The sequence below is a fragment of the Gossypium raimondii genome, chromosome 6, assembly GCF_025698545.1.
Source record: "Gossypium raimondii isolate GPD5lz chromosome 6, ASM2569854v1, whole genome shotgun sequence".
NCBI classification, from domain to species: Eukaryota; Viridiplantae; Streptophyta; class Magnoliopsida; order Malvales; family Malvaceae; genus Gossypium; species Gossypium raimondii.
This window is the reverse complement of record NC_068570.1, coordinates 57,372,174-57,393,423: the sequence shown is the minus strand read 5'-3', so window position 1 is coordinate 57,393,423 and position 21,250 is coordinate 57,372,174. Positions and strand designations below refer to the sequence as shown.

At 30.8% G+C, this 21,250-nt stretch overlaps 2 protein-coding genes across 3 annotated transcripts; both read right to left on the bottom strand.

Annotated features, from left to right (window-relative positions):
- Positions 1–6,345, bottom strand: LOC105773224 (CBL-interacting serine/threonine-protein kinase 1). Of its 2 annotated transcripts, XM_052632233.1 has the most exons (13): positions 6,229–6,345; positions 5,860–6,129; positions 5,686–5,748; positions 4,071–4,142; positions 3,882–3,989; positions 3,304–3,384; positions 3,041–3,220; positions 1,663–1,875; positions 1,470–1,574; positions 1,277–1,393; positions 723–785; positions 552–626; positions 1–246 (listed from the first exon to the last, which is right to left on the bottom strand). In XM_052632233.1, exons 2-13 carry the CDS (start codon positions 6,076–6,078, stop codon positions 172–174), a joined length of 1,371 nt encoding a protein of 456 aa, XP_052488193.1. In that variant the 5' UTR covers positions 6,079–6,129; positions 6,229–6,345; the 3' UTR covers positions 1–171. The 2 variants fall into 2 exon arrangements, with proteins under 2 accessions (XP_052488193.1, XP_012450394.1); XM_012594940.2 differs by lacking the exon at positions 6,229–6,345 and having other exon boundaries at positions 5,860–6,222.
- Positions 6,346–17,332: 10,987 nt separating this feature from the next.
- On the bottom strand, positions 17,333–20,959 carry LOC105772621 (protein TRIGALACTOSYLDIACYLGLYCEROL 4, chloroplastic). Its single transcript, XM_012594003.2, has 4 exons — positions 20,205–20,959; positions 18,990–19,347; positions 18,435–18,766; positions 17,333–17,632 (listed from the first exon to the last, which is right to left on the bottom strand). The coding sequence occupies exons 1-4, from the start codon at positions 20,715–20,717 to the stop codon at positions 17,435–17,437; spliced, it is 1,401 nt and encodes a 466-aa protein (XP_012449457.1). The 5' UTR covers positions 20,718–20,959; the 3' UTR covers positions 17,333–17,434.
- Positions 20,960–21,250: the final 291 nt, after the last annotated feature.

The window sequence follows — 21,250 nt, the reverse complement described above, 5'->3', positions numbered from 1 at the left end:
TAAATAAAGAGACTAGTTTATACTAGTTTAAAGCACATGAACTAAATCTCATAGTCGAGCATAATAGAGGGACCGAAATCATAGTTTAACCATTAATTTACAATTTAAACCTATACTGGAACCTTTTTATGTTGCTTGAGTCAACCAAGTCACAAACCAACAATCAGTCCATCAAGCTTCTATGGAGATCAGCCCTTGGCCTTGACCCATAGGGACACCCAAGTCTTTTGACAGCTTTGTACATAACTGCAAGTATATATATAATCATTTCAATTAGAATTGAGAATAACAAATAGTAGAATTGGTCATAAGTTGGAATGGTTTGTAGGGATTAATTAAATAATTATTAAAAATTTTAAAAATAGAAAAAAAATAGTTTAATTAAATTTTTAATTCGATTCAATCATTCTAACGAATTTGTACTAATTAACGGGTTAACTAATTCAATCTCTAATTTTACATCAATATTTCAACCTATTTGTAATCCGACCAACCGTCTTGTCTAATTTCGAAAACAACGTGAAAGGAAAAAGGGGAAAGAAATAATTCACCTGTCTATAAACAGTAGAATCACCGTATGATTTTCTTAATTCAACCACATACAATGATGGACTTATCTCAATCACCTGACAGTAAAAAAAAAATATGCAAAGATGTTCGATTAGAGGTAAGCAAATGGCATGGACCTCATAAATGGTAAATTTATAGGAGTGAAATTTTACCTCAGCTGCAATTGAAAGACTGCCAACACATTTCTGGCCTCGGTGTTCTCGTGTTGCTTTCAACTAAAACAAAGAAGGAATACAAAGTTTAGGACTATTATATGGTAGACATTCTTATGATGAGACATACCCCAAAGGAAGACACCACAATATACTAATTAACGGTAAAAGTATCATGAAAATTCTCTTACTAAGAGTTAGATTGCATTGTACTCTATTTACCAAAAAAAATAGACAAATTAATCCATTTACATTAGATCAAAGAATAATTTGATCATTTTTGTTAAAAAAATTCATCTATTTTTACGGTTAAAAAAATAGCATGGCTGACATAATAATCAAATATTTACACGTGTAATGCCACATGTACCTCCTCCTAATGTAAAATGATCGGTTTTTAATAGTAGAAATAGATAAAATTTTTAACAAAATGACATGTTTGTTCTTTGATCTAAGATATAATGACTAATTTGTCAATTTTTTGAGCAACAGAGACAAAATGCAATTAAACTCTTAATAAAAAGGACTCTACAATACTTTTACCACTAACTAACCCGTCTGTTTTTCATTTGGACTCGAAATCCCATTTCTGTCGCAATATCTTGAATTCTTGCAACCAAATCTTTAGCTGAATGATTGGATGTAAATCTGATCTTCCTTTCAGAGACATCCTGTAGATAGAAAAAAAAAATTGTAAATTGGAGTGATAAAATAGTGACCAAACTGCATAAAATTTAAACTAGTTACCTCCTTTTCAAAGAAACCAGAAAGGTCTAAGTAGGATGACATTCCTATCAACTGAAAAGCATTAATGAGAGTGGGTGATTCAGGGCTCTTATTTCCATCATATGCCTTCATCAAAATAACGGCTCTATTAGTTTATGTTAAATAGCTTGCAAGTGGAGGACTTGTTAAAAGACAATTTTTGGGAAGTTCTCACCATTTCAGACATTGAGAAAGCTTCATCATCAAAGTATGTATCTTCTTCTTCATCATCAGGTACTGCTGGACTATAATCTTGTTTGAACCATTCATCATTTTTTATACCTGCCATTGTTATCCTGGTATTAGGGTTCGGATCAAGAATCCTTTTTATCATGTTCCGAGCACCGGATGATAACCATTTAGGAATCCGAGTATCCCCTTTGAAAATCTGTCAATTTCACTAGTGAATTAGACATTGGGGTTGATAAGAACAAAATGGTAAAAGAGTTAGATTGCGTTTTGTCATTATATTAAGAAAGTGGGTAAATTAGTCCCTACACATTAAATCAAATAGTAAATTGGTCATTCTGTTAAAAATCGGTCATTGTATATTAGAATGAGGTACATGTGACACGTCAGGTGTAACTTTCTAATTATTTTGTCAATCACGCTAGTTTTTTACAATGAAAATGGACGGAATTTTAACAAAAAGGATGAAAAAATACAATGTAAGCCCTTGTACTAGGAGTCAATTTGCATTTTTTCCTTTCTACTCAAAACATAGGCAAATTAGTTCATATATGTTATATTAAAGAGCAAATTGATCATTTTGTTAAAAATTTCATCAATTTTCACTATTAAAATTTGGTCTCAGTATGTCAGCATGAGGTACACTTGGCATGCCACATGTCACTTTCTAGTTATTCTACTTGCCAAGTTAATTTTTAACGGTACAAATGGATAAAATTTTTATCAGAAAGGATCAATTTATTTTTTATCTAACTTGCAGAGACTAATTTTTAGTGGAGAGAGCAAAATGTAATTTGATTCCTAGTACATTGGCCTCTATGATACTTTTACCTATAAAAGACAAGTTTACTTTTATTCATTTTTAAATAAAAATGACAAAATACAATATGACTAGAAGCGATTAGAGGTGCTTATGGGCCGGGCGGGCCTGCACGACGGTCCGCCTGAAATATGGGAGGATTCGGGTAAAAATATAGGCCCGAAATATAGGTTTGGGCAAAAAAACAAGGTCTGTTTAGAAAATGGGCCAGGCCTCGGGCACTATTTTTTTTGCCCGGGCTCGGCCTGGCCCGGCCCGAATATAATAAATATATATTTTTTATTTTTTATTTTTAAAATAAATTTTTTTATTTTTTATTTTTAAAATAAAATTTTGGTGTTTATTAAAAAAAGGGCCGGGCCGAGGATTTTTCCCGGGCCGGGCCTGGACAAAATTTCAGGCCCATATTTTGGGCTGAGCCGGGCCCGGGCCTAGGATGCAGGCCAAAATTTTTTTGGGCCTAACCCGAACCCGGCCCGACCCATGAGCACCTCTAGAAGCGATCATAACAAAATCATTAAAAATGTATGTAGACCTCGAATACCTTCTGATAGAGAACTGCAAGATTCCGATCATCAAAAGGGAGGTATCCAGTGAGAATTACATATAAGATGACGCCACATGACCATATGTCTGAGGTGGCACCATTATACCCTCTATTAGCAAGAACCTCTGGTGCAACATAGTTAGGACTTCCACATGTTGTATGCAATAAGCCATCCTCCTGATATTACAAATTGAACTTAAAATTAGAAGCAAATCCAGTTTTTTCATGAATTTCTTGTCTAGAAGCGCATTTTATTTTACCCCAATATGTTGAGGCAATGCACTGAGGCCAAAATCAGATATCTTTATGTTCCCTTTTGCATCAATAAGAACATTTTCGAGCTGAAATATAGGAACAATAGATTTTAGCAGATTAACTATAAGAAAACAAGAGAAAAGAAGAAAAATTGGTATGACATATAAAAAATAGAGGTAAAAATATTATAGAGGCTCTTGTATTAGTTGTTAAATTGTATTTTGTTTCATCTATTCAAAAAATGGGCAAATCAATTATTGTACATTGGATTAAAGAGCAAACTGGTCATTCTGTCAAAAATTTCTATCTATTTTTATTGTTAAAAACTGGATCATGTACGTTAGTATGAGGTACACGTAGCATACTATGTGTCACTATTTAATTATTCTGTCAATCGCATCAGTTTTTAACAGTACAAATAGATGAAATATTTAACATAAAAAATTATTTTGCTCTTTAGTTTAATGTACATGAACTAATTTACTTATTTTTTTAATAGATGGGTAAAATGCAATTCGACTCTTAATATAAGGACCTCCAAAAGTAATTTTTCCAAAAATATATTTAAAGGACATGAAATGACCTTGAGATCCCTGTGGAAAACACCTTTGTCATGACAATAACCAACACCATCAATTAACTGCTGGAAGAACTTCCTTCCTTCAGCTTCAGAAAGCTTCCCATTGGAAGCCTGTGATACAGAAGCAGCCAAGTAATGTAACTAATTTAATATTTATTGCAAAAGGAACCCCAGAAAATCAAATTCTCTTACAATTTTGTCAAACAGTTCCCCTCCAGTTGCATATTCTAGGACCATGTAAATTTTGGTTTTGCTTGCCAAGACCTGCATATATGTTTATTATAAGCAAAGGCATCGCTAGAGTCATGAGAAAAATTCGACTTAGCTATAGAGATGAGCAAGCACACACATTTACAGCTTCTACATACTTGCATTATCATTACTTTGCTAATCTCAAGTCTCATTTCCTATATGAGTAAAGAGGACAGTAATGAATTAACACAGAAGTTGAACCCAAAAAGCTGGCTTGGGTGCATTTGGGAGTTTGATGAAGATTTAATAAAAGTTAAATTCTGCTATTAGCCCCTGTACTTTGTGAAAGTTATGGATTTAATCTCTATATTTTAATTTGATCATTTTTAGTCCCTATACTTTTCAAATTTTGAAATTTCAGTTCTTACCAAACGATAACTATTAAATTCATTCAGTTAAGATATGTTATTTCTCAAATGTGTAATATCATGTGAGCTTGTAATTTTCACATATTACTCACTAAAAATTCAGTTAATGGAGTAATGGTTATCTTTCGTGTCAAGATTGAAATTTCAAATTTTGATAAATATAAAGACTAAGAATAATCCAATTGAAGAATATGGATTAAACCTATAATTGTACTCATAGTACAATACTAGTAATTGAATTTAATCATATAGATTTAATTGTTATTATTTGGTTCATGACTAAAATTTTAAAATTCAAAAATAAAGGTATTAAAATTAACCAATTCGAAAAATATAGAATCTAAATTTCGTCAAATTAAAGTATAGAAACAAATGTACAACTTTCACAAAGTATATGGACCAATAGCAGAACTTAACCTTTAATAAATGTAACTAGTTTGTCTTCGTTGTTAGTAGATACAACTCAACTCAAGTAGAATTAGCATGAAGCATCAATTTGAACTACATAGCTACGCATTGGATCCTTTTGCATATACTTATACAATGCAATCTCATCTCTCTCTCTGATTTCCTTCTTTGTTTTCAAAATTTTTCGCAGAGAAAAATATCTAACACTCAATTTTGGCTTCCTATATCATGTGAAATCTAATCATGGCAATGTGGGATTCAATACCAGTGGCCATGGAGCACAAAGCACAAAGTCAAGAGTAGGACCAGGCCAATATTAGCCAGAAATGGCCCCCATTTGATTAGTCACGATATTATATGTGATCACTCGCGGTCGCGTTTCTCTCCCTCTCTTCCACATTCCATATTAATTAATAACACCAAACAACATTTATGGTTCCATTCCCCTTTGACATCGACTTCACTCTCAGAAGCATAATAAATTAATAATACCACATATCTACACATATATAATAATATAAAAAAGGAAAAAAAATCTTAGTAGTGATGAGAGGTGACGACTGGTGTGATCAACATCATATGAATTTCCTTTAATCTTAAACAAATTATATACTAAACTTGATAAAAAATTTACTCTCCAAAAAGCAAAGACAAATAATCATTCAACTTTAAACCTTTTTTTTCTCATTATCATGATCAATCAGATGATTAGAGCATCAATATTCAAGGTTTCGATTAAAGGGAAAAAAAAAAGCAGAATAACGAATTAACGATAATACCTCATGTAAACGAACGACGTTAGGATGTTTAAGCAGCTTCAAAGTGGAGATTTCTCTCTTTATCTGCAAACACGATACGTTAAGGATTTGCAATTTAAAACCGCATTGAACAAGAGATCACATACAAACATAGATTGAAAATCTGAAATGAAATTAGAGGAAAATAAAAGAGACCTGATCGGCGATTTTGAGTTGAATGAGATTGGACTTGTCGAGGATCTTAACAGCAAAAGGAAGAGATGAGTGGAGATGCTTAGCTAATTTAACTTTGGCGAAGTTTCCTTCGCCGAGAGTTCTCCCTAACTCGTAATTCCCCAATCGGAGAATCCTTTCATTGTTGTTGTTCTTCTTCTTCTTCTCCACCACCTCTTCGGTTCTTCTTGTACTGCTCATTGGTTCCTATCTCAATCACGCCATTGAATAAGAATGTACGAACATCTACATCTATATATATATATATATATGAAACCGTTAGAACTTGTGAGTTGAAACGCTCGTCTCCCTCGTGGAAATTAAACAAAAGAGAAATCGAAAGACATTAACTGGTAGTGGGAGGCAATAGAAACTTGAAACGTATAAGAGAAAATTGAAATTAAAAAAGATACTGTAAATTACATTTGTACCCTACTATTCAAATTCATTTATTGGGAATTATCCTAATCCTAAATGCTCGCAGTACAAGGTTATGCTTGAATCTACGTTTATCTAATTATTACCACAACAAAGTTAAAGCCTTAATCGGTGTTCATTAAAACTTGGGTACACTACCGTGGAAGTCACTCAATTATGGTTTTTTTTTCACGTAATTATGAAAAGTTACAAAATGGTTACTCAACTATAGGGATGAGTATTCGATCGAGTCGAGTCAAAAAATTTCGAGTTAGTCGAGTTGACGAATTTAATTTTAGCAACTGAACTCAATTTGAATTTTTTTCGAATCGAATCAAGTAAAAAAATTTCGAGTTAAGTTAAGTCGAGTTAACGAATCCTATTATTTATACTCAATGTTGCGTGTACATGAACTGATTATTTAACTAATAGACAAAGCATAAGATTATTTAACAGCATAAACAATATAATATTTTTTAATGAGTAAACATTTAGCAAAACGATGTAATTTTACCTTTTAACTTAATGGTTTTGACTTTCAACTTTAGAAAAGGTAAACATTTATCAAAATGACATAGTTTTGTCTTTTCTTATTTAGATTTTCGGATAACTCAATTGTGTAATTTGTATTTGAGTTAAACCGAAAAACATAATTTTTATTCGAGTTAACCTAAATAACTTGATTAACTCAAATTACTTGAACTATTTAATTCAAAATTTAAAATTTTTATCAAGTTTTTCAAATTGAATCGATTTTGCTTACCCTACTCAATTATTAGTAAATTTCTTTTTGGTCACGCAACTATTCAATTTTATCTTTTTAGTCATCGTAAAATGGAAACACTCAAAAATCTATGATAGTTGAGTGACCCAAAAGATAAAATTAAATAATTGAGTGATCATTTTATAATTTTTCATAGTGGGGTGACAAAAAATCCATAATTGAAGCAGTATACTCTTAAAAATTTTGCAATTAATTTAATTTGAGTTTCTTCTTACAATAAATTAAGATTCTTTTCTTGAAGTTAATAAATTAAGAATTTTAATTTGGTAAAATACACAATCAATCCTTATATTTTTAAGAGTTATAGTACAATCACAATTATTATTATAATTGATACATTTGAATAATTACTACTAGAATCAATATTACAATGCATAATCGGACTAATAACTCGAATATATCCATACTTAAATTAGAATAAATCTAAGCTAGCCCCATACATAGTGCGACTTTTCTTTTATTAAAGGAATAAGGGAGAAAGGGTTGACAGGTTTGAACTCGAGATTTGATATCAAGAAGAACTAAAGTAAATTAGTTTGCCACTACACCAATGACTTGTTGACTATATTAGGATTAGGGTGCCAAATCTCTTTAACATTCAAACTTTGCTATTAAGTAATGGACAAAAAAAAAAGCCATTTGCTATTAAGTCAAGATTTCATCGGCTAAAAATGAAATTCTCTTCTTTTTCGATTTAAGAATCTCAGTGCAAATATTGACATTGTTATTATTTTCTATCAAAATTTGTCATCATGTAATTATATTAATTTCAGAAGTAAATCATTATGAACTTAATAAGTAAATTTTGAACTACAAATTTTAAATCGAAAAAAGTAAATGGATTTATTTTTTTAACATTATAGAGTTTAAATCTCAAGGTTAAAATGTGCCATAAGTCACTCTTCTTAAATTTAAAATTTAATCCTTATACTTTTATTTTGAGGAATTTAGTCCCTTTACTTTTCAAATTTCAAAATTCACGTCAAACTATTAATACTTTGTTAAAATTATTTTATTAAATTTAGGTTCATTACAACGCTATTTTTTAGTTAAATGGCTGCCAAGTGAGTTTTTTTTTAATTTCAAAATTTGAAATTTACATGGACTAACTTCATGGAAATAAAAGTATAGGAATTAAATTCTAAATTTATTAATAGTACAAGGACTTATGGGCATATTTTAACCAATCTCAAATTTCAACGAAAACACAGGGACTGATGGAAAATTTTGACCTTTTAGTTGGTGACGTAAACTCTATTATTATCATTGCATGCTAATTGCCAACGTGCATAACGTGTAGTGCAAGTAGACTCTTATGATTTGAAGACTTTTTTTTTTTATCTCGTGACGTGAATATCGAAGAAAACGTGAATTTTTGTACGAACGAAAGGAATTGAAAAAAAATGGGTAAATTACGGTAGAGGTCACCTAATTATGATTTTTTCTTTGGTCATATAATTATAAAAAGTTATAAAATGGTCACACTATTTAACTTTGTCCTTTTTAGTCACCAATTGGCTAATGTAAAAATGAAAACACTAAATAATCCAAGACAAATAGGTGACCAAAATAGACAAAATTGAATAATTAAGTAATCATTTTTGTAACTTTTTATAGTTAGATGACCAAAGAAAAAAATCATAATTGGGTAATTGCCAGTGTAATTTACCCAAATAAGTTATAAGAATATTAAATCTTTCCTTAAAGCCAGCTAAGGAATCTTGAAAAACAAAGAAAAAAAGTAAGGGGTAGAGTGCATGTCTTATCAAGTTTAATGCGTATACTTTGGGGATAATTAATGCGTGTAACCCAATTTATTTGATGCTTAATGGTAGAGAAACAAATACAATTACTTATTTAGATTAAGGGATGATATGATACTCACTTTTATCTATCCATAATCTAATTGGATTCGGGTTGGATTCTACACGGTTCGCACTTCAAGCTTGCATAATATTACGAGTTCATGTGTAAGACACTCACACCCTTCTATGAGGTTGCACGATGTGGGGTTCGCACACCATACCATAGACAAACCCACATCGTATAAACACATATTAGACCTAGAGTAAAGTACGCGTCGACATGCATGGAACCTACCTACGATATCACATCTATAAATAATAACCATATCATATAAATACACAGCTCCACCCATCTAAATGATATACAGAAACACTCAACAAGGGATAAATCTCAGAATATGTAATAAGGAATATAACTCTTAATGTTTTTTCTGTCAATTTGATCCTTATTCTTTTTTGAAATAATATTTGATGCACCTTCAGAGCATAAGTCTCATGCTCTATCAATGAATAATAACATGACATATCATCATTAAATTAAACAAAAAAAATGGAAGACTTGTAAATGAATACTAATAATGGAAATAGTGACTAAAAGTCTAAAACGTTAAACTTTTAATTATGGTAGCATGCATGGCAATCTGCGTATATTCCATGCTGTTTTTTTGAATTTTTATGAACTATTTATATTTTTTTGAATTTTGAACTTTTTTTAAATTTTTGAATATTTTATAATTTTTAAATTATTTGTTAATATGGCATATATAACGAAATTTTTTAGCATGAAGTACATGTACACTTGCCATGCAAGTTGCCATACCAACAACGTTAAAAATTTAATGCTTTAGTCAACATTTCCATTAAAAAAGATTTGACTATTTCAAAATTATATATCAACTTTGATCTCATATGTAAATGTCATACATAAACTTTGATTTTGTATAAATATATACACGAAACTCTAATTTTAATTTAATTTTCACATACATGTAATATTGTTATCCATGTGACTGTTTCATTAAGTCATGTGTAAATAGCTTACATGATATTTATTTAACTAAAACACAAAAGAATAAATTTAAAATATGCTTTTATTTGAAATAATTAAAATTATTTCCACACTACTACAATGATAAAAAAATGTGTGTTTTTTATTTTTGTAAATATTTTTATATATTCATTTCTTTAGTTTAATAAAATGCCACACTAGTAATTTTACACAATTTAATGAAAATAGTGTCACATAAATCTGGTTTTGTGACACGTGAAAATTAAATCAAAATTAAAATTTTATGTATACAATTGTAAAAATCAAAATCCGTGTATGGTATTGCACATTGAATCAAAGTTCGTTTATAATTTTAGATTTTTCCTTTAGATTATCTATGCGATTAATTTTGGTGAAAAAAAACAGTGTTAAAGAGATTAATTATAATAATGAGACTGAATATTGTAATGGTAAGATTAAAATCGATAATATGATATGTGTTTGGATTTAATATTAATAATAGCAATGAGATGTATTTAAGTGAAAAAGGAAAAGCAGCCTTAAGGACCTTATAGAATTTCTTTATTTTAAATTATGAATTAATAAAACTTGAATAATTCTTTTATTAGAAAATAATATTTTGTGTTTTGTATTTTTGTGATCATTGCTTTTAGTTGATGATATTAATAATCATATTGTAATTTTGTTTATTATATAATTAAATTATTAGTTATATTAAATTAAAATAATTTCATTTTTAAATAAAATTATATTAAAAAATGTAAAAGTTTGGACATAATCGGCCCTTGTTTACAAAATAAATAAGGAGGAGGAAGAGAAAAGGAGGAGGAGGATATCAAAATTGAGCAAAAATACCTTCCAACGATGAAACATTTTAACCACTAATGCTCCACTCCCCCCCTCGGGTGAAAATATAAAGCTTAAATATTGTTGACCTGAAACAATTGCTAAATAACAAGTGCTGGAAGAAAGAAATGACTGGGGGAAGTTGGCACTTCTCCAATCATTGCAAAACACATAACAAAAATATGTGTACAAATACTGTTTACGGAGTTCGGTTTCCCTACGTTTATGAAGCCTAACTCAGTGAGAAATATACTACTTATCTTCAAACACTTACAACAAGTAAACATTAACTTTATCACACCCCATTGACAATTTCTTCACTTTTGCACCTTTGAAGACTAGTACTTTCACCATTAAATTCACCTATGTGAACTTAGTTTGTAAAACCACAACACAAAGGTTTTATAATCAAATGCACTCACACAAATAATATTTCTCACTTGAACAAATTTTGTGCTCTCAGTAATCAACACATAAACCTATATAATCCTATCAATTATATAGAGTTTCCAAGACTTGCTATAACATACTGAAGATCTATCACAATCCCTATTAAACAAAATAAAACTAACTGAATACAATATAATAATAACAAACAAGGACTGTTGGCAGATCTTCAACGTTCCAATCCAATTCAACTTCCTCGATCCAATGGATTAGATAGATTCAACCTACATCTCTAAACTTGCTTCTCGATATGATCTTTATTAATGGGTCAAATATAATCCATAATATCAGTATAACTCAAAAATCTAATTCAACAAATTACCAATCACCTAAATATGAAAAATTACCACACCAGTGGATAAGAAAATAGGTACTTCCTACAAACCCATAAATTCGAAATTTGTAAATTTTTATATTAGATAAAATTTCATTTCACCTTTTTTTTTTCTCAAAGCATCTTTATTCCACCATCCTTCTACCTAAAATTTCTTTTTTTTTTCAAAAAAGTTGTTGAGTAATATCAAACATAATATTATTTTATTTCAAAAGTGATGTTTATGGCGATTTTCCATAATTCACATCCCCAGAGGTGGATTTAAGGGCTGGCAAGGGTCCCGACCCCCTCCTCAAAATGTAAAATTGTTATTTAAGCCCTTAAAATTTTTTAAAATTTTAAATTAATAAAGGTAAAATTACACTTTGGCCCCCCTAAAATTATAAAAATTCGATTTAATCTTTTAAAAGTTATAAAGATATAGACTATAAAAAATTAAAATTTTATTCGGCTCCCCTAAAAATTTATTCTAGCTTCGCCCTGCACGTCCCCTAATTTTATCCTTAAGTTTTGTCATGTAAACAATGCATTATATATAAAATTGAAAAGAGTATATATTGAACTCCGTATACTAGCTTGATAGTTCGAGTATTTACCACCTCAGATGTGGTTTGAGTTCGAGTCATACTAATTGTGTTGTTATTAGGGTTTTGCCCTCCTCTCATAATAATTACATAACTATTTATATGGTGTAATAATTAAATTCACCCATAAAGAAATTAATACAAACAATTAAAAATTAGAAAAATGAGAAATCAACGTTATAGTAAAACGAAAAAAATAAACTATATTATTTATGGGAAAAATTAAATCAGAATATCAAAATAGTATAACTAATATATTCCAGTAAAAATTTATTTAAAATATACATTCAACCATATTTAATTTCAATAAAATGTGAAAGTTGTGTAATCGTTGACTTGAATGCTTGCTCTCTTCTTTGAATTCAATGCATGGAACGCATGAAATCTAACTAATATAAAGTATTTTACAGAGATGTTCATGGGTCATGTCCACGTAAGATTTAAATATAATATTAATATATTTTATGTTTGTCTAAATTTAATTTGGTCCGAAAATGAGTTTAAAATTTTATTTAAACTCGTCCATATTTGTAAAAGACTAATTCAATTTCATCTTAAGTCCATCCATATTATATTTTAAATATTTTTAAAAATATTTATATTATTTAATTTTAACATTAGTAATTTTTTTATTTATTGAAATGTTTACATTAGAGTAGTATTATATATTTTGTATAGGTTTGTTTTTTTAATGTGTTCTAAATTACGTAATATAAAGTATTATAAACTTAAAAACGGATTAAGTCAGGCCATGGATGTTCCAACCCGAGCTCAGCCCATATTTTAAATAGGCCTTATTTTTTGGCCCAACCCATTTTTGGGCCTAATTTTTTGCTCAAACTCTCTGAGCCTAGACGGGTAGCTCGACCCATGAGCAGGTCTAATATTTTGTCATTTATTAATATTTTTTTTGTTTGAAGGAAAAAAAATGCTAATTGCATGGATGAAATTTAAACACGTATACAAGAACATCTTATAAAATATGCAATGGTATGGGAATATCTTACAATAATATTATAGATAGTTAAACCAATTATATAAAATTATTTAGTATATTTTCATAATTAAAAGAACTTTTCAAGATAGAAATCGAGGACATTCACAACATAAACTTTTTTTAATTAAAAATTTATATTTTATTTTATATTATTAATTAATAATATTTTAATTTAGATATTACTTTTATAATTTAAATTATATTAATCATAAAATATTGTACAAATTATGCAAAACACTAATAGTGGTAACTTTTTTTTGTTATGCTACAAAAATAGTGTCAGTATTAAAAGAAAGGATAAATTATAAAAATAGTCACTTTTGTTTGCTTCATATTACATTTTAGTCATTTATGTTTGAAATGTTACGTTTTAGTCACTTACGTTATTGTTTTGTTACGAAGTGGTCACTCTACCGTTAAACTTCGTTACCTCCCTAACGGCAGTCCTACATGGCAGTCCAAATGGGTTCTAAATGCCAACTTGGATGTCTAATTGTTGGGATGAAAATAGGTTTTTAATTGAAAAAATTAATTTAGACTGCCACATAGGACATCCAAGTTGGCATTTAAAAACCATTTGAACTGCCACGAAGGACTACCATTAAGGAGGTAACGGAGCTTAATGGTAGAGTGACCACTTCATAACAAAACGACAACGTAAATGACTAAAACGTAACATTTCAAACATAAGTGACTAAAATGTAATCTAGGGCAAACAAAAGTGACTATTTTTGTAGTTTACCCTAAAAGAAATTAATTTTAAAAAAATAGGTATCGAGTTATATTTATGAATTAATATTAAATAAGAATTTTTTTTAAACCCCAAATTAAAAAATTTATTATTTTCAGTTAATAAAATAATTAATTAAATAAATAAAACTAAAAGTAATTGAACCTATGAAATACAAAAAAATCATATCATCTGTCACATGTCGATCATACGTTGATTATTTTTTCTACTTCATAAAAAAATAATATTATTAGTATATTGGAATAATTTGTAAAACGTTTGACAAGTACCAAATCAAAAAAAAAAGTATTAGGTACCAAATTAGGAAAACGAGTCAAGTTCAGGTACCAAATTGGACCCCCCAAAAGTTTAAGTACCGACTTAAGAAAAAGTGTCAAGTTTAGGTACCAAATTAGGAAAAAGTGTCAAGTTTAGGAACCGAAATAGACCCAAAAAAAAGTTTAAGTACCGGATTAGAAAAAAGTGTCGAGTTCAAGTACCAAATATTATATTAAGCCAAAAAAAAAGAAGATTGGAAATTTAATATTTATATTATACTAATTTTTAATAAATAAATAAATAAATTACTTAATATATATACAATCAATAATCACTCTCAAATGCTAATGATTAAATTTGATTTTTTCAAAACTTTTTGTCAAATGGGAAAATTGTGTATCCAAATATTCAAGCAAGTAGTTGTAAATAAAATTAATTATGCAAAACATAGATTAATACCTTTTATTTAAATTTAATTATAATTAAATATAAAATTATTATTATTATTATTATTATTATTATTATTATTATTATTATTATTATCAATGCCAGATTATCCTCCATATTATTCACATAGTTTGATAATGATGAAGATGCAAAATGTATCACACGAACCACTGATGTCCCTATCATAGGGTAGCTAATTAAATAAACCATCACCACAAAATAGTAGACTTGTCTATGAGTCGAGTCAAGTCCGTCTGAAAAATAAGAGAGTTTGGACAAAAAATAACACTCGTTTAAAAAGCGGATCGAACCTCGAGTAAAGTCTTTTTGACTCGGCCCGACCCAACCCGAATTTGCAAAAAATATATACATGTTGTTTTGTTGTCATTTTATTATTATATTGTTACTATTTTGTTGTTATTGTTTGGATATTATATAACTCTCGTTTTATTGTTAATTTTGCTAATATTTTAGAAGTATTTGCTGGTTAAGTTACACTCATGTTAGTGTTATTTAAGTATAAAACCTTTTTTAATTTAATTTCAATTTATTGATAAATATTTATTTTAATATTTTTAGTGTTTTTGATGTATTATATTTTCTAAATTTTTCATATAAAAAATTTTAATACGATCGGGCCGGACCCATTTATTAAGACCTGACCCAACTCATGGACACTTCTACCAAATAGTAACACCAATCACTTTCCAACGACTACTTTTCTAGTGCGGCCTTTATTTAAAAATTTCATTAAGTGAGATTCTATGGAATTTTTCTTAAATCAAGGTTGAAATAAAAAAAAAGAGAAAAAAAAACATAAATTTATTGTTGATCATCTTATGTAGGATTTGCATTAAGAAACGCAAGTTTACCTTTTAACTAATTCAATCGGTTTCAACACTAAAGAAAGAGAAAAATTGATTTCCAAATAAAAGCAATGTATCTGGTAATTGATTTAATAGGTTCCAGGTCTCTAGCACAATTTCCTAATTTCTGACGTGGTTTAATCAAACGACTACAATTTCTTCATTTTTATCTTTTAACCACAACCGTTGATTTAAGAAAGAATCTCGTGACATCCCATTGTAATTAGACCTCACCTTAGATGTTATCATTTTTTACTACCAAATATGTGCCTTAAATTAAGTAACCTCTAAGGTGATATTTTATTATAGTGGGATCTCATAAGATTATTTTTAAATCAACCGTTGTGATTAGAAGACAAAAATGAAAAGACTTGTTGCGGCCATTTTTAAAATTTAGAAATAAAAAAAATCATCTTGATGTTATTTTGAAATATAGAAATTTTTTATTTGAAAAACACGAGTATTTTAAATTAAAATCAAAGTCGCCAGTAATCTTTTTGGCTAGGTATGATCAGTCACCTATAAAATCATATTTTATAAAGAAAATTTAAAATTCCTTAAAAAAATGACAATTTTAAGGTCTGCGTTGAAGTCATAGGAGAAATGAGGTTTGGGAATCAGTTATAGCACTCTTACAACGCCCAAAATCGGTACATTGCTAACCACGCGTTGCCAAAAAATTCAAATTTAGAAATGCGAAATCTAATATTTAATTATGATCCTTCAAAGCATTCACAAGCAATAAAATAATTTATGTTTTGAGTGAATTAAATTTTGAAATAAAAAGATTTTCGATATTTTCTAGTGTCCATGAAAATGTTGAAAACTCGTGAATTCACTTGGTCAAAAAAAGGGTATCCTATTGCTAGTACCATCAATAAACTCCATACTAAAACAACGAAGGATTCATCAATCCAATTAACTTAGGGACATTATCTCATTATTTTGAAAATTAATTAAAATCATATTTAATTCAATATATTCATCAATTCAATATTTTGATTACTCAACTATTAATTTTTCTGAATTAATTATTAAAATTTTAAAATTAAATATTTTGATCACTCCTGTTAGTTGTCATTAGATAATGATGAAAAGCTAATATGGATTTTTTATTAGCCTAATAACCAATGTAACTCTTTAATATTTACATATTCTATCAATATGATCTTAAATATATTAAAAAATCAACAAATTTAGCCCTCAATGTTTACAAATTTTGATTTTTAATTTTATAAGATTTAAAATTTTAACCCTAAAATCTAAAACAAAAAATCTCTATTTGGTAAACTTTTTTTCTCTTTTGCAATTTTGGTAAAGCTCTTGAAGCTACTAGATTTTCCTACCAGACCTCTAATTGAGTTTATTAAAATAAAAAACTATTTTTTATAAATAATATTATAATTTGAATTCAGTTTAACAAATTTGTTTTCAAATTGATTAGTGGGTTTAAGTTTTGGAGGAGCTAATTAAATTTTTTTAAAAATTAGAAGTTTAATGAGATTTAAAAAAAAAAAAGGGTTCTAATTAAAATTTTATAAAATAAATGAGAAATTTCAAAAATTTGAAAGCCTAATTAAAATTAAAATTTTCAAAAAATAAAATTCAAAAGAAAAATGGATTTTTCCAAAAATACCCTCTTGCCACCATTACCGTCCGCCCTGAAATTGACCAAACTCAGTTTCCTCCTAGAAAAAAAATCTAATGATAACATCTTATTTAATCAATCTTTGATATATCATATTAAATAGCTAAGGAAAAGAAAAAAAAAGGTTTTTCTTTTAGTGCTTGAATGACTTTGTTTTTTAATTTTATTTTAAAAGTCAAATGGAATTCCCGGTGAGACTCGAACTCAGACTTGGAACTCTAATATTTGACGGAATATGAATGAGCACTCAACCGAGTCGATATGTGAAAAGGTGAGGAACATCCTTGAAATAATTGAAGGCAGTAGAAGATACAATAATGGAAACTTCAAAAACATACACAAAGGGCAGAAAGAAAAAGGGGGTTTAACTCTCGAGAAAACGAAGCTCTACCATGAACTCTTGATGCTTTGGGGAATACCAAGCAACAGCCTTTGCGGACCAAAGGACCTGCAATGCATATTCAATTGCAAACACTGGTTGGTCTGCTTGTATGTGCCAACCTTTGTCCTTGAAATCAATCACAACCCCTGAATCAACTCTAAAACTGAAAGGCCCTGCAATCTGTGCAAAATGCATATAAAGAATTTTACAGCATGAATTAGAAACCAGAGATAGGATGGCAAAACTCGAACTATCACATACATTTCAAACCGATCTGTCTCTAATGGAGTTTTTAATTTCTTTCTTTGATTGAACAGTAAATGCAGGGTGGGTGAGGCAGGCGTTTGTTTTTTTCCCTGTTTGAAAGGTGGGTATGGAGCAGCTGTGATATCTACTTGCATCAACCCGCCCCCAATGTTTAAATTACTATTTTACCCTTACATATATATTTGACTTTTAAAAGGATAAGAATATAATAATATATTATAAACCCTGAAATATTTAGATGAGATACTCTTAGATTAATCTTCAATGTCCCAATATCTATGTCTAATGCACATTGAAAGTACTGAAAATAACTAATAAATGTCAAAGAGGAGAGGATGAGGTGGAGCGGTTATGGACGTATCAAACATCCATGGTGGTAGTGGTAGTATTCAAGTTCTAACATCCACGCAGAGTGGGACAGGGTTGGGGCAGAGCACGCTAACAATGAAGCGCTGGTGGATTTAACAATATCAGCTCCGAACCCGATTCATTACTATCCCTACCCAGAAAATGCCTAAGAATTCAAATTGGTTATTGGAAGCCCCGGTTAACATCGAAAAGTAAAATAGCCAGAAATGGCAGGGACAACCAACGGCATTCACAGCAATGCAAAGTAGATAAAGTGTTATTAACCAAATATCAGAAAAAAATTTGCAGCCATTCATTTTTTTAACATCCTAAATCGAAAGGGTCGAGATTATTTCAAAAGACATACCTGCTGCTGAAGTGAAAGGGAGGTAGTTGGGCAGATCATTTTAACTGCTTCTGGACTAGGCTGGTGTGAGTTCAAAAGATCTTGAACTAATAGTGTGGCACCTGAAAGGAATTTAGAACCAGAAGGGAAATCCATGCGAACGTGAAATCTTGTAAGATCAGAAACTAGCCGTTGGAAGTTCCCGTGCTGGGCCGTAAATGACATGGATGCAAATATATCCCCTAGAAGGGTAGATTTTAGAGTTGGATTATGATATGATAACTGCTTAATATCTTTAGCATCTTCAACTAATCTGACCGAACTCTCCCCAAAATTCGCACTCAAAGCAGCACCTATGCATATAAAACAAGGAAACTTTTAGTATTTTCACAATAGCTGCAGTTATCGATATGGAATCATTCATGAAATAAACAATTCCTGCAAAAAACTTTGCAACAAATGGATTGACTATATGATAAAATCAGAAGAAGTAATAAGTACAGCACATGGAAAGAAAAAAAAAAAATCCCCCTCCACTATAAACATCTAACATACTGTCAATCGGGTATATCTTACCAATGGTTCCTGATGCTGAAACATGGGGATTTGAAAGGAATATGTCATACGGTTGAACCATCTTCAGTTTCTGAGCTTTGCTTCTCCAAATGTCAACATTCTTCTCGTAAGAAAAGGCGCATTTAGCAGAAACGCCAGGAAATAGAGAAGCGGGGACTTGAGCAATGGGATCACCTTGAAATTGCTTTGGTGACCCATGGTTATGGTGTAGGCACAAATGATAACTGAGACCAGAATCCAATGGAAGAGAAGCCAAATCAATTGCCATGGAGAAAGGCACATCCCAGTAAGTACCAGTCTCTTTGTCCACAAAGAGAGCAGGCCAAGCTGCATCCACTGTCAAATTATGATGTGGAAACTGCCAATGACCATAAAATATGAGGAAAAAAATCAGAACATTTAATGTTGTCATTGCCAAGGCCTGAGCCTAGGCATGCCTACACCTTGCACTTTAGCACTAGACAACAAAAGCACCTCAGATCCTTTCGAGCAAGGCCCATTTGATCAGACTCAGGCCTAGTGCGCCTATGTGCACTTTTTTTTGTAAAGCTTTAGTCATAAAAGAAGCTCAGCCGATCAAATTTAGCTTTAATTTTTCACTAGACATTGTTTGAGCATTCAACTATAGACATTGTTGAGGGGGCCAACTCCTTCGGGAAAAATCTTCGAAGTGTCGTCCATCGGGCAGCTGGACCCCCAACAATAGAAGATATTGTCCCTGTGTTGTGCTGGTGTTTTGTCTCCCGCCTCCACAGAGAGTGTCTTCACTCTTGGTGGGGTTTGAATCCCTGACCTATGGCATATAGGTCATTGTGGGTGACCATGCGCCTACGTATGGCCCATTGCCTCAAGACACTCCCCCTCCATGAACTGGACACGGCTCTTAATGAAGGTGGGAGACAAAACCTGGCATGACCCGGGATCATACCTTCAATGGTAGGGGGCTCGGTCGGCTGCCTAGGGGACGACATTTCAAATACTTCTCCCAAAGAATCGTCCCCTCAACAGACATGAACCATAAGTAAATCATACACATTAAAAAAATTGCCTGTTTTGTATATAATTACATATACAACTCACACATATACACATTTAGTTCACTTATGCTAGCCTTTTTTCGCACCTTATGCCTGAAGGCTGAGGCAATATAAGGGTTGTAGTGCCTAGAGTATGCCTTGCGCCCTATATGAAATAATTAATGAGAAAAGCACTAACCTTATGATGGAAAACAGCTTTCTTTCTAGGAATGGAAGAGGAATTATGAGCATAATATGAATCAGAGCTTAAAAGCAGAGTGTCATCAGGGGTTAACAACACTTCGGAAGAGAACCCAAGGGCATACAATGACTTATCAAGAAAAAGCTTCCCAATTGATTTAAGGTCACGCTTACGCACACCATCTCCACCTCCATTTTCCTTTAAAGACGACAAAAACTTACGCAGGTTGAACTGACCAAGCAAAAGAGCAGACCAATTCTCACTAACAGGGATGCTCAATACTCGCTGAATTGTAACCCCAAGGTAATGGGTATAAGAGGGAAGAAAAGGGGCAGCCATGAACCGTTGCATGAAATCGATCTGGTTAGGCCTGAAAAGTTTAGTCCCTCTTGATAAACCCAAAGGTAATGCCTTCCCTGGAACAGCACGCGCCGCTCCTTCAAGGGTACGAGGGGTGGAAGCGTCCAATTCCCATAATTCACCGTCTATTGCGCATCGGAGCTTCTTCATTGTCGCCTCAGTCACACTCACTCAACCCCAGAAAAACAGAATCGAATCGATATACTAATTTCAATGCTTGGTGGCTGCTAATGCTAGTAATAATTCGTGGTAATCTACTTTGCCTGGCCCTTTCAATTTTGAATTCCCCTTCTTGTTCTTCTTCTTAATTGGCTAAAATACAGAGGCAAATGCTTTGAAAATAACGGTGCAGAAGCAGCCCTTTACGCTTTGAAGTTTAAACCCTCTTCAGGAAATGGTTACAGCAGAATCGTATAGAAAGGTCTAATTTGGTTTTAGTCCCTTTTTTTTTTTGTGTAAGTTAGTCTTTAAACTTGTCAATTGTTTACACATTGGAACCAGAAAATTTGGTAACTGTTACCACATTCAGCCTAAACTTTTTTTGATCCAAATTAGTCTTAATATTTTCTTGAAAACCCTAAAGTTCAGGGATTAACCTGGAAAAAAAATTTAAGCCATAATGTGAGAGCAGTTACCAAGTTTAGGCTCAAATAATGATTAATCATTTAATTTGTTTAGAAAGT